This window comes from Elaeis guineensis, chromosome 14, assembly GCF_000442705.2.
Source record: "Elaeis guineensis isolate ETL-2024a chromosome 14, EG11, whole genome shotgun sequence".
Lineage (NCBI taxonomy): Eukaryota > Viridiplantae > Streptophyta > Magnoliopsida > Arecales > Arecaceae > Elaeis > Elaeis guineensis.
Genome location: NC_026006.2, coordinates 49182482 through 49197654, shown reverse-complemented (window position 1 = coordinate 49197654; position 15173 = coordinate 49182482). Strand labels below are relative to the sequence as shown.

Here is a 15173-nt window from a genome sequence, read left to right as displayed (position 1 = left end):
GGTGAAAAGGAAAATAGGCAAATCAGCCCATCAAGAAGATTAGATGAGAAATTACTTTGCTGGTTAAGCTGGGTCTCTTTGATTGCTGGAATAATGAAAAGGTTGCTTGAGTATACTTCGCCGTTCTTTCACTAACATACAAAATGGGCTAGCTGAATTAGCTGAGAAATCTGCTGGTGCTAGTTTCACACTGGTATAAAGAATATGTTTCATTGTGCTGCTTATTTGTTGTCATTCCTTATGTTACGTGTACAAAATCACTCCCATGTGCTTTCTTTTGTTCTAAAGTAATTGTTTGCTTTGTGCTTATTTAAAAATAACGAGGGTCATCAAACAAAATTATTCCCTGAAATACTAACACCAGACATGTTCTTTTCTTCCTTTTTCTTTTCTTTTTGCATGGACGTAAGTACATTAGAAACTAACTACATGACTGACCTAGGGTATTCAGAAGATATTAGAGGTGAAAAGTTATTTCAAGAAGATAAATGCATAGATCTGGCTATATATATAATCAATATTGACCCCTGAAATACGCATGGGTCAATATTTCAAGCCATGAAGTTCCTGAAAGAAATTTCTAAACCAGCTTTGGTTCACATCCACCTGGTCATCAACTTGACTAAATTCTAACGGCACGTGTGCGCAACTCCCAATCCCGAATCCAAAATTATAGCTTCTTCATGCCATGCAACGACCGTTTCAATCCCCCTCCCTCCCTCCCTGCATTTCCGCCACCCCTCTACCCCTACCTACCTCTCCTTCTCTCTCTCCGTCTCTCATCTCTCTCCTTCTCTTCATCATCTCTCCTCCCCATTTTTCTTCTACATTCCGGAGGAGGACGTCCCCAGACGAGAGAGAGAGAATTAATGGAGAAAGTAGAATCTCCTCTTTATCAGGGGAAGAGCAAGGAAGAGAACATTGACGACTCCAATAGAAAATTCAAACAAGAGGAAGAAGATAAGGAGGACCAAATAAATCAAGGTAGAGAAGAAGAGAAACCAGATAAAGAAGCAACAAAGGAAGATGACCAAGGTGACAACAGCCAAGCCACCCATTCAGATGCCACTAGCATCTCTGCCGACATTGACCATTTCCTTTCGGTTGCCGGCAGCGGCAGAGATGGCCAGAATCAGAGTCATCATGATCCCCCCGAGATCCCAGCAACCGCCATCGAGCGGTCGGTATCACTGGTGGAGAAGGAGATCACCAGGTATGAGTCCGTCGCTGGCGATTGGTCTCGTAAAAGTGATGATCTCTCACTCCTCGATGCCATCGATCGGATCTCGAAGTTCTCAGCCACACTCTCTACCATCTTTCCTTCAGAGGCAAAGTATGTCAAGGCCAAGAAACGTGCCGGCGCCGTCGTCCAGCGAGCCATGTCATTCCTCGAAGAGGAATTCCGATCACTACTCGAGGATTCAATAAGCAAACCAGAGCCAAGGAGCAAGATTTCCAAGTGCAAGAAGCCAAACTCACTGCCCAGGCCTAATCACAACAATGGCAGCCCCACCTCACCGGAGACAACATCCGGCTCACCTGAAACGGATCCAATTTACCCACCTGTGGTCGTCGAGAAGCTAAGAAAGATCGCTGGGGTGATGATCGCTGCCGGGTATGAAACCGAGTGCTGCCAGGTATTCATCATCACCCGCCGCAATGCCTTCAACGACAGCCTGACCAAGATTGGATTCCAAAAGATGAGCATCGATGATATCCAGAAGATGCAGTGGGAATCACTGGAAGGGAAGATTGCTGCATGCATAAAAGCCTTCAAGCATTCTATCACCAACTCCTTCTCTTACGAGCGCGAACTCGCCGGCTTGGTCTTCTCCGGCCATCAAGCCATTGCCAGCAGCCTTTTCAGCAACCTTGCAAGAGGAGTCATCATTCAGCTACTCAATTTCGCCGAGGCCGTCGCCATGACCAAGTGCTCGGCGGAGAAGCTCTTCAAGGTGCTTGACATGTATGAGGCTCTAAGAGACATGAACGCAGAAGAGATGGACAACCTTTTCACAGCTGAGCTCGAAGGCTCCTCCTCTCTTCGCACCGATCTCCAGTCAGAGATTTCCTCCGTTCGGTCACGCCTCGGCAAGGCAGCAGTTGCAATCTTCTGTGACCTCGAGAGCTCCATCAAGGCTGACGACAGTAGGATCCCAGTGCCTAGTGGTGCCATCCACCCCCTCACTCGCTATGTCATGAACTACCTCAAATATGCCTCTGAATACAAGAATACTCTAGAGCAGGTCTTCCAAGATCATCAAAAATCTGTCAACAAGAGCAGCGGCAATGACACGAACAGCATCAATAATGATAGCAGAAATTTCAGTCCATTTGCCATGCAATTCATCGAGGCAATGGACTTGCTGGACTCGAACCTGGAGGCGAAGTCGAAGCTATACAAGGACCCGGCATTGAGCTACATTTTCTTGATGAACAATGGGAGGTACATCATGAAGAAGATCAAGGGTTCGTCGGAGATTCCGGAGCTACTCGGAGACTCTTTGATCAGGAAGCGATCGTCGGACCTGAGGCAGTACCACAAGAACTACCAGAGGGAGGCTTGGTCGAAGGTGCTGGCATGCTTCAAGGATGAGGGGCTGCAGGTGAAGGGGAATGTGTCAAAGCAGATGGTGAAGGAAAGGTTCAAGAGCTTCAATGCCATGTTTGAGGAGATTCACAGGAGGCAGAGCTCATGGGTGGTGAGTGATGAGCAGATGCAGTCGGAGCTGAGGGTGTCGGTGTCAGCGGTGATAGTTCCGGCGTATCGATCTTTCTTAGGGAGGTTCAGACAGTATTTGAGTTCGCATAAGCATGTCAAGTATGGGGCAGATGACTTGGAGAATTATATTGATGAGTTGTTCAGTGGAAACCCCTCAGTTGGGATGAAGAAGAGGACATGATGTTTTTGGAGTAATGGATGGCAGAGAAGTGGACGTAGGCTAATTTTTGAGTGGTGCTGCTCCGCACTTCTGCATTGCTGCTTGATGTTAATTGTTCTCTTTATCAATGAAGGTGAAGAACGTATTCTGTTCAGGCCAGTCTATAACCTTGTTTTTTCTGTTTTTAGCGCGCGCGCGCGAGCGCGCGTGTGTGTGTATGTATATATATATATATATATATAAACACACACACACACACACACACACACATATATATATATATATATATATATATATATATATATATATATATATATATATGTGTGTGTGTGTGTGTGTGTGTGTGTGTGTGTGTCTATATATATATATATATATATGTGTGTGTGTGTGTCTATATATATATATATATATAGACGCGCGCGCGCATGTATATATATGTGTGTACATGTGTGTGCGCGCGCGTGTGTATATATATATATATGTGTACATGTATATATGTATATATACATACATATATAAATATATATATATACATACACATGTACATATATATACATATATACGTATATCCATATATAAGGTCAATTAGATTTAGATTTAAATTCGATTAGATCAAATCTCTATGAATCCTACATCAATGATCCAAGCCATTGAATATGATCTACCATTTCAAACCTGCTTGTACACAAAAAATTATACAATTTAAAGACCTGTACTAATCTATGCATCAAGTAGTCAAAAATTTGACAACCTCAATAAAATTAAATTAGATGTATTTTTTTATCATTTAATGCATAAGATAAGGATTTTCAAATGACATAATTTTTGGTGTGCAAGCAGTTTTGAAATAGTAGATTACATCCAACAGTTTGGATCATCAATGTAGGATGCCTATTATCTAGTTTTGATCTGATCGAATCTGAGCTCAAATCCGATTGACCTTATCTAATTCTGCATATATATATATATATATATATATATATATATATATATATATATATATATATATATATATATATATATATATATATATATCAAAAGATTAATTTGGCATTTGGTGTTTACACAATCCAATCTTTATCAAGTATACAACATACTAGATTTTGCTCTCATGCTACTTGTCAATGTGCATGATATATATAATTTCAATGAGATTGAAAACAGAGGAAAGAGAACTCAGTACTTAAGAGTGTGAATTGTGACGGAAGGAGCTATGCATTAGTGAGTTAATTCAAACCTCAAACTTCAATATTGGAGCTACTAAAAGCTACAATACTTCAAGTTTCTATTGCAGGTTTTTGGTACCATGAAACAAATTTCAGCTTCTCTTTCGACTTCATGGAAACTAAAACATGTTACTTGTTCTACCTTTTTGTGTCCTTTCGTTTAGCTTTCAGTTTATTTAATGATTTAATTATTTTCTTTTCTGCTGGAACTTTTGTTTAGTTACAAGCAAGAAGACATGATTTAGTTAAATTAAGTTGTAGAAGCCTCTTAACTAACGCCTATAAAAGGGGATTGCAAGAACTTGCATGAGGACGTGAATTCAAATAGTGAAGGTAGCACCTGGCAGCGTTGTTTCCAGCATTTATTTACTCGGAGAACTGCTCCTCCGCTCAACTCCAAAATTTTTGTGCCAAAAGGTGACGATTTACCAAGTACCCGTAAACTAAAAATGGCTGATAGTACTAAAAGAGCTTGCTACATCAGAGAAATAGAACCAGTCCAAATCCCATAAATTAATTGTTAAAAAAAAAAATGCCTCTCCTGGTATGATACTTCCACCGGTGCAAGGCTGACTGGCTTAGTATTTGGCATACACCACCCTCTCAACACACCGAAAGACTTTCGATTACAGGGTATCTAGATCATAATGAAACAACTTTACTGTTGCACCAAGTCCACCCGCTCCAAATGCATGCATCATGAGCAGCAAATTTACAAGTTGGACCTTAATTGATTCCCATAATGATTGGTCTGAACCCCAGTGGACCCGCAATGTCAACAGCTTTTCTGAGATTTTTTTATTATTATTTATTATTTTTTATTTTCAAAAATACCTTCTTCTGCACCTTATTTTTTAAATTACCGTCTATATTGAAATCGCGATTTCACGGCCAACTTGGCAGTGACATATTCTCCATTTTAATTTTTTTTTGGGGTATACGGAGGATGCAAAGGGGTTGGGGTGGGATAGATTTTCTGTTCGCACGGATGGTCGCCGGGACCCGGAAGGGAGGGAAGAAGAGGTGATGGTCACACTGAGACAGAGGTGGACAATGGGTGCTGCACGAATGATGGTGAGGGGGGGCCGATCGGAGGGGATGGGTGCGAGTCGGCCACCGACGGAAAAAAATCAGTCCAGGGGATGAGAAGAAAGAAAGGGAGGAAGGAGGAGCAAAAAAAAAAGATAAAAAGGTAAATATAAATTATAAATAATTTTAAAATTTTATTTTTTAAAAAAATATTTTTTAAAAAATATTTTTTAAAAAATATTTTTAAATTAATAATTTATTATTATTTTAAAAATCTATTTTGAAATATTATTATTATTAAATTATTATTATTATTTAATTAATAATTAAATATTATTATTATTTAATTAATAATTAAATATTATTATTTTATTAATAAAAAATTATTATTATTTGCTTAATAAAATATTATTTTTATTTATTATTAAAATTATCATTTGGATGTGTGATTTCACTGTATCATCGTTGTTCATGCCGCATCCACTGTCTATCTCTATCTTTGTGCGACCACCACCCCCTCTCTCTTTTTTGGATCCCAACCACCATCTTGCGCGAACACAAAACCTACACCCGCCACACGAGTACTTTACCTAATTAATTTTAAAAAAAAAATTATTTACAAAAATAATCTAACATTTAACTTATTTACCAAAATGATGCAAACAGGATAAAACGCCATTCAAAATGATATTTTTTGATTGCCACCTCACCACCCCATTACACCTAAATTTTTATATAAATGAAAAAAATAAAATAAAATAAAATAAAATCGCCATTTGAAATGACGTTTTTGAAAACGCCATTTCAAATGGTGATTTTGAAAATACTATTTTTTTCCTTTTCTTCATTTTATCCCAAAAATATCATTTTATCCCAAAAATATCATTTTATCCCAAAAACATCATTTTATCTTTTTTTTTCATGTTATCCCAAAAATGTCATTTTACACCAAAAATGCCATTTTTTCTTTTTTTACGATATTTTTTATTTTTTAAATTTTTTAATATATTTTTTTGGGATATTTTTTAAAAAAAATTAATTTTAAAAGAAGATTGTAATTTGAAATGATGATTTTTATTTGAATTAAAATTAATTTTTTTAAAAAAATTTAAACTTTTTATTTTTATTTTTTTCTCTTTTTTTCCTTTTTTTATTTTATTTTTAATTTTTTAATTTATTTTTTAGGGAGTTTTTTTATCAAAATTAATTTTAAAAGGGGATTGTAATTTAAAATGATTATTTTTATTTGAATTAAAATTAAAATTTTAAATTTTTTTTTTTCATATATTTTTTTTAAAAAATAATTTGAAATGGGGATAGTAATTTGAAATGACATTTTCTATTTGAATTAAAGTTAAAATTTTAATTTTATTTAAATTTTTAATTTACAATTTTTATTTTTTCCCATTTTTTTCTATTTTTTCACTTTTTTATGGTACTTTTTATTTTTTTATTTTTCTTGAATTCAAATTAAAATTTTAATTTTTTTATAATTCCAAATTATAAATTTAATTTTTTTTCATTTTTACTATTTTTTTATTTTTATGGAATTTTTTTAGGTATTTTTTTCTTTGTTTGGAATATTTTTTAAAAAAATTAATTTTAAATGGAGAAAGTAATTTGAAATGACGTTTTTTATTTGAATTAAAATTAAAAATTTTATTTTTTTAATTTCAAAATTATAATTTTTATTTTCTTCCCATTTTTTTTATTTTTTTCTTTTTTATGATATTTTTTATTTTTTAATTTTTAAAGATTTTTATGAGATATTTTTTTAAAAAAATTAATTTGAAATGGGGAAAGTAATTTGAAATGATGTTTTTCATTTGAATTACAATTAAAATTTTTATTTTTTTAAATTTAAAATTATAATTTTTATTTTTTCATATTTTTTTCTGATTTTTTTATGATATTTTTTATTTGTTTATTTTTTTTAGATTTTTTTGAGATATCAAAAACGCTATTGTTTCCTTTTTTTTTTTTCATTTTATCCCAAAAACACCATTTTATCCTTTTTTTTATTTTATCCCAAAAATATCATTTTATCCCAAAAATGCTATTTTATCCCAAAAATGCCATTTTTTTCCTTTTTTGCAGTATTTTTTATTTTTTTAATTTTTTAAGATATATTTTTTTGTGATATTTTTTTAAAAAATTAATTTTAAAAGGGGATTTTAATTTGAAATGATGATTTTTATTTGAATTAAAATTAATTTTTTTTAAATTTAAAATTATAATTATAATTTTTATTTCATTTTTTTATCCCAAAAATGCCATTTAAAATTATAATTTTTTTTATTTTTTCATCACAAAATAAAAAATAAAAAAAATAAAAATTATAATTTTAAATTTAAAAAAATTAATTTTAATTCAAATAAAAATCATCATTTCAAATTACAATCTCCTTTTAAAATTAATTTTTTTAAAAAAATATCACAAAAAAATATATCTTAAAAGATTAAAAAAATAAAAAATACTGTAAAAAAGGAAAAAAATGATGTTTTTGGGATAAAATGGTATTTTTAGGATAAAATGATATTTTTGGGATAAAATGAAAAAAATAGATAAAATGGTGTTTTTGGGATAAAATGGTATTTTTGGGATAAAATGAAAAAAAAAAAAAAGGAAACAATAGCACTTTTGATATCCCAAAAAAATCTTAAAAAATTAAAAAAATAAATATATCATAAAAAATTAGAAAAAAATAAGAAAAAAATAAAAATTATAATTTTAAATTTAAAAAAATAAAAATTTTAATTTGAATTCAAATAAAAAATATCATTTCAAATTACTTTCCCCATTTCAAATTAATTTTTTAAAAAAATATCTCAAAAAAATCTTTAAAATTAAAAAAATAAAAAATACCATAAAAAAAAATAAAAAAATGAGAAAAAAATAAAAATTATAATTTTAAAATTTAAAATATAAAATTTTTAATTTTAATTCAAATAAAAAACATCATTTCAAATTACTTTTTTCATTTCAAATTAATTTTTTTAAAAAATATTCCAAACAAAAAAAAATACCTAAAAAAATACCATAAAAATAGAAAAAAATAGTAAAAATGGAAAAAAATTAAATTTATAATTTGAAATTATAAAAAAAATTAAAATTTTAATTTGAATTCAAAAAAATAAAAAAATAAAAAATACCATAAAAGAGTGAAAAAAAAGGGAAAAAATAAAAATTGTAAATTAAAAATTTAAATAAATTTAAAATTTTAACTTTAATTCAAATAAAAAATGTCATTTCAAATTACTATCCCCATTTCAAATTATTTTTTAAAAAAAATATATGAAAAAAAGAAAAAAATTTTAAAATTTTAATTTTAATTCAAATAAAAATCATCATTTCAAATTAGAATCCTCTTTTAAAATTAATTTTATTAAAAAATATTTCTATAAAATAAATTAAAAAAATTAAAAAAATGAGAAAAAAATGAGAAAAAAATAAAAAAAATTAATTTTAAAAAAAATTAATTTTAATTCAAATAAAAATCATCATTTCAAATTACAATCTTCTTTTAAAATTAATTTTTAAAAAAAATATCCCAAAAAAATATATCTTAAAAAATTAAAAAAATAAAAAATATGGTAAATAAGAAAAAAAATGGTATTTTTGGGGTAAAATGACGTTTTTGGGATAACATGAAAAAAAAGATAAAATGATATTTTTGGGATAAAATGATATTTTTGGGATAAAATGATATTTTTAGAATAAAATGAAGAAAAAGAAAAAAATAGTATTTTTGAAAACGTAATTTGAAATGTTAAAAACGCCATTTCAAATGATGATTTTATTTTATTTTATTTTTTTTCATCTTCGTAAAAATTTGAGTGGAATGGGGCTGTGAGGTGGCAATCAAAAAACGCCATGTTGAATAACGTTTTATTCTGTTTGCATCATTTTGATAAATAGGTTAAAAATTAGATTATTTTTATAAATATTTTTTTTTTAAATTAATTAGGTAAAGTGCTCCCCCTTTCTTCCGTATGCTCAAAAAAGAAAAAAAAAAAAATGGAAGACACGTCACCGTCAAATTGCCGTGAAATTGTCAGTTCAACCCGTGAGTTCAACGTAAAAGGTAATTTGAGAAATAGGATGAGAGAGGAGGTACTTTTAAAAATTAAAAAAAAAATCCCGCTTTTCTATGGGTACAGGTCTGTCGTTGAATAAAATTGAGTTCTCTCGACATTCTGAAATATTAATATTTTATGTCAAAATTTTGTTATTAAATCATACCATGAAGGTTATTTTTCAATTTATACTGTTCACTATTTATTATTAGTTGTCTTTTTGAATAAAATCAATAAATATTCATGCTTTGAATCCTCCAGATTTTGGGTTAATCAAAAATTGAAATGATCTTAGATCGGTTTTTTCAGTTTCCAATATTAATTGGTTTGATTTATATAGACCACTAGTAATATAATACTCCAGCCTAAATGGGCCCAATATTGAATTGGGCCTGATCCACCCGATTGGTCCAGCCATTGAAAAAAAGGCCAAAATAATTTGCACAGATCGTAAAGCATGATTAAAGATAAAAAGAAAACATACTGATGTGGGATGAAGCTAGTTCTAGAGGATGCAAGCAAACAAAATTAATAACAATGCAGCAGATAACCAACAAACAATGATAATGGAGGTGATTATGTTAAAATCAGGAAGAAATTACTATTATGCATACAAATAGTTCAATCCCTTAGATCTAGAAAAAGACCGTAGATGATTGAGAAATCATCCATGATTAGAGCATCAAATCATAATTAAAAAATTTAGATCTAATTAATAAAAAAAATACATAATTAATTTCTACAATAACAATCTACTCAGAGATTTATTTAGAAGCAAAGGATCTCACAAACACGTCGATAAAGACTTCTGGATGAGGGAGGATTCGGACGTTGAATCAGGCCGTTAGCAATTCTTTTCGTTGTCCAAGAATAAAGGGATTTGATTCGAGCATACGAAGCATTGCGACGCAGGGAAGAAGCAGCCATTGCGAAGGAGGATTGATGAGTTGGGATCCTGCAGGTTGATGCGTTGAGATCCTGTCGATTAATTGGATACTTTATTCTTCAATTAAGCAAGACTTATGAGAAGAGAAGAAAGGGAAGGAAAGAAAAAGAAAGAAGGAGAGGGGGGAGGAAAAAGAGAACTCGTGAGATGAGGAAACAGAATTTTTTTTTTTTTCCAATCAATCATCGATTACAAGACCATTGTTTTTCCTTTTAAAAGAGAAACCTAACAATGTAAACAAAGTAACGTTGATGAGGGTGTTACCGATGGAAATGGATCGTGAGTTTTGAGGAAGGTGTTGAGAAAGTGATAATCTGATGGCATGCGATGAGGAGGGCGATGGATTTTTCGTGTGAAAAAGTCATGGAAATCTGAAATCATCGTGAAGAGGGCACGCACCCGTGAGAGGACAGCACTCATTTGGTTGTGTGTCTTCAAATAGTATGCCTCCAAGTAGTTGATCATGAGACTTTTCAAATGACTAACTCGAACTAGGACTCAATTACGATGCAAACCTAATTTAAGGACTCAATTATAATCCTATTATAGGACTCAACATAAAAACTACAGGACTCAAAATAAAAAGATTACAGAAGTAAAAAAACTTTATCAACATTCAAGTCATAACGAATCATGGTGACTGGTGTCCACACCAATTCTCTCGGGCTGGAGAGAATTCGACTCCGTTGAATAAAGGCCGCCTCGACTTTGATAGTGTTCAAGTAGATCAAGATCAATTCTTTGTAGCTCTTCTCGAGTTATCCATGTGTCCTCGGACTTAGGCCGGTCTTGCCAACGAACCAGGTACCTTTGATATTCTTTTCTATTGATGAAAATTATCTGCTCATCCAGAATTCTTTCAATACGATTATATTTTACAGAAAATTTTGGCTGTGAACACTCGGGTTGGGATTCACTCTCAATAGATGAGTTAGGCTCAAACGGATCACTAGGTATCGTTATTGGTTCTTTATATTTAACCAGATTCGAAATATTAAAAGTAGAGCTGATGCTATAATCAGGTGGTAAATCTACAGTATATGGATTTGATCTGATTTTCTTTAAGATCTTAAAGGGGTCTGCTCCACATGCATGTAATTTTTTGACGGTTCCCGAAAGAAACCATTCTGGTCTAACCCGAATCATAACATAATCACCTTCAGTAAAATCATAGGCTCGTCAGTGTGAGTCTGCTAATTGTTTATAAATTTGATTGCTAATATTAATTTTCTCTACAATTTTTTTTGTATAGATTTTTAATATGTTGTGCGAATGATTCTGCTGTTTCAGATGTTCTAGTATGCAAGAGTACAAGAATGAGGTCAACCGATTTTTTAGGGTGATGGCCATACACAACCTCGAAGGGACTCATGCCAATAGTCCTATTAATCGAACTATTCTATGCAAATTCGGCTCTAGGTACCAGCAAGTCCTAATTTCTCATATTCTCACCAACTAAACATCGAAGCAAATTTCTTAAACTTCTATTTACTACTTCGATTTGACCATCAGTCTGGGGGTGATATGCTAATAAAAATTTTAATTTTATTCCCATTAAGTACCACAAAATCTTTCAAAAATAGCTAACAAACCTAACATCTCTATCAGATACAATCGATTCAGGTAATCCATGCAGTCGGATAATTTCATCAAAATAAAGACGAGCAATTTTAAAGGCATCGGAGACTTAGAATAGGGAAGAAAATGGGCCATTTTCAAAAAATGATCCAGTACCACACAAATAGAGTCATTCTTTTTGGCTGTACGTGGTAATCCTAAAATAAAATTCATGCTCACATCTTTCTATGGATAATCAAGAACAGGTAGTGGGGTGTATAAGCCAATATTTTGTCTATACTGTTTAGCTACAGCGCAGATTCAATATTGGGCAACAATTTTGACTACATCTCTTTTCAAACTCGGCCAATAAAACTGATGTTCTACGGTCTCTATAGTTTTGGTCCAACCGAAATGATCGGACAAACCTCCAGCATGCAATTCTCATACCAGAAAATCACATATAGAGGTACATGGGATACATAACTTATTATTTTTGAAAAGATATCCATCTTAAAAGGTATATTCACTAATTTCTCTAGATGGTCCTTGTCGGAGTGAAGACATAATTTTTTCAAAGTCCGGATAGTCATCGTAATCCTCTTTTAATTTCTCAAAGCCTGTGATCTTAACACTCACTGCCAATAAAAGATCTACTCTTTGACAGAGTGCATTAGCAATTCGGTCCTTATCAATGACTCCTGCTGGTAAAATGTCGATCTTTCGAAAGAGCGCATCAGCAGCACGATTATCAACACCGGCATGGTGTTTCAATACAAAGGTGTAAGACTAAAGGAACTCAACCCATTTTCCATATCTAGGGTTTAACTTTCTCTGGGAGTTGAGTAACCTAAGAGCTTCGTGGTCAGAATACAGTATAATTCTTGTGGAAGCAAGTAGTGCCTCCAAAATCTAAGAACTTGGACCACTGCATAGAATTCCTTATTATAGATGGAATACCTGCGCTTAATGTCATTTAGATTTTCACTAAAGAAAGTCACAAAATGACCCTCTTGACTAAGAACTCCACCAATTCCTATCTCGGATGCATCACAGACAACTTCAAAAATTTTAGAGAAATCTGACAGGCATAACACAGGACCGCTGGTCATACGATCCTTAATTTCATGAAAAGCTCGGTCAGCAGTCTTAATCCATTCAAAGGCTCTTTTTCTTATACAATTTGTAATGGAAGCCATAATCGTACTAAACCCCTTAATGAATCTTCGATAAAAAGCTGCTAAACCGTAAAAACTTCTGACATCATGAATGTTTTGGGGTACAAGCTATTCTCTAATTGTACGGACCTTTTCAGGATCCATGGACATACCATCGGGGTCACAACAAAACTTAAGAAAACGACACATGTGGTCATGAAATCACATTTCTTGATATTTGCAAATAGGCTTTCGGTTCTAAGAGCCTGGAACCGAAAGCTCAAATCACTATGAATCAATCAAAACACAAGTAGACCAACACTCGAATTCTTGGGTTGGCCAGGTAAGAGGTGAAATTTGTGGGAGGTTCCCCTCGCTCTCGCAAGGTCCTAATTAAGTAACCACGATTCACTTAGACATTTGCTGGGTACCTCTAGCCTTAGACACCAGCTTACGGAGTCAACTATAGATCAAACTCACACTAAGACTCATCGTAGCAACTAAACTTGACTTGTTTTGATCCTAATCTTTTAATGTCTAATTGATTTTAGCTTAGGCTTGGGTTAATGCACATGAGGGTGGTGGTTTTAGGCTAAAAAAAGGTGATGAAATCCTTCCCTTATCTTATGATAGGAGTATCCTTAGAATAGCTTACCAATGCAAACAAAATGCAAATATTGATTTTAAAATGAAATAAACAATAACAACTAAGTTATCCAACTGGAAATTGAAATTAAGTTATGAAAATATGAAGTTCAAACAAACATAAAAATTCCTAAGTGCAGAAAAATTTCAAGCTTTCAGAAATTCTATTTTTGGATCGCAGAACCCTCTGGTTGAAATTCTGCTACAGGGTTCAGAGGATAGTTTTCATGGTCTTCAAAGCATAATTAAATTGCTTATCGAATAAGGATTCCAGAAAATCAAGTCTTGAAGTTTTTGGATGTTTCAAGAGGTGTGAGACTCTATTTTTCTTTAGGTTGCACAAAACAGAACAGGTTATAGAATTTTGTGCGCTAACCTTCCACTAACAAACAAATCTGGCACTTATCCCAGATTTGTTTTTCAGATTTCTACTTATAGAAATCTTCCCTATCGAATCTAGTTTTTAAATCATCAAATTTCATAAATTTTTGATTCTCTTATAGATGGAAAAGTTTATTTTTTCCAAGGATGCATAAACAGTTTTCAGGTGCAGAAATCAAGACGTGTAAGAATTTTCAGAAGGATCTTCGAGGATCAATTAGTTTCAAATTTCTATAAAATTTAAAACCTCACTTAACAATCAAACCTAGAATTTACACAAAATATTTGAAAATTTTCTGAGGTCTCTGGAATCAGGAATCGCAATTCCACTGAGGACTGCGCAAGGTGCCAATTTGCAGGTTTTGATGCAGAAAACTATCTAAATGCAAAACTTTAGCCCTAATCTAACCATGCTCTGATACCAAAACTGATGTAAGACAAGGCTAGTTCCAGAGGATGCAAGCAAACAAGATTAATAACAATACAGCAGATAACCAGCAAACAATGATAATGAAGATGATTATGTTAAAATCAAGAAGAAATTACTATTATGCATGAAAATAGTTCAATCTCCTAGATCTAGAAAAAGATCGTAGATGATTGAAAAACCATCCATGATTAGGACATCAGATCACAATTAAAAAATTTAGATCTAATTAATAAAAAAATATGAAATTAACTTTCTACAATAACGATCTACTCAGAGATTCATTTAGAAGCAAGAGATCTCACAAACACGTCGATGAAGACTTCTGGATGAGGAAAGATTCGGACGTTGAATCAAGCTGTGATTGTTAGCAATTCTTTTTTTTATCCAAAAATAACAGAATTCGATCCGAGCATACGAAGAATTACGGCGTAAAGAGGAAGCAACCGTTGAAAAAGAAGATTGAGGTGTTAGAATCCTGCAGGTTGATGCGTTGGAATCCTGCCAATTAGTTGGATACTTCGTTCTTCAATTGAACAAGTCTTATAAGAAGAGAAAGTAGAGAGAGAAAGAAGAAGAAAGACAGAAAGAAGGGAGGAAGAGGAGAACTCGTGAGATGAGGAAACAGAATTTTATTTTTCCAATCAATCACCAATTACAAGTCCATTATTTTTTCTTTTAAAAGAATTTAACAACCTAAACAGATCAACATTGAGAAGAGTATTAGCGATGAAGATGAATCGCGAGTTTTGAAAAAGACATTATGAAGACGATAATTTAATGGCATGCGATAAGGATGATGGATTTCCCACGTGAAGAAATCATGAAAATCTAAAAACACCGTGAA

The 15173-nt window shown here is 32.3% G+C and overlaps 1 protein-coding gene across 1 annotated transcript; it reads left to right on the top strand.

Moving 5' to 3' along the window:
- Nucleotides 1-74: 74 nt before the first annotated feature.
- On the top strand, nucleotides 75-3036 carry LOC105057810 (exocyst complex component EXO70C1). The gene has a single exon (XM_010940509.3). It carries the CDS (start codon nucleotides 684-686, stop codon nucleotides 2901-2903), a length of 2220 nt encoding a protein of 739 aa, XP_010938811.2. The 5' UTR covers nucleotides 75-683; the 3' UTR covers nucleotides 2904-3036.
- Nucleotides 3037-15173: the final 12137 nt, after the last annotated feature.

Bases quoted from the DNA above. Each gene is read 5' to 3' on its own strand.
- LOC105057810 (XM_010940509.3), top strand. From the start codon at position 684: ATGCCATGCAACGACCGTTTCAATCCCCCTCCCTCCCTCCCTGCATTT.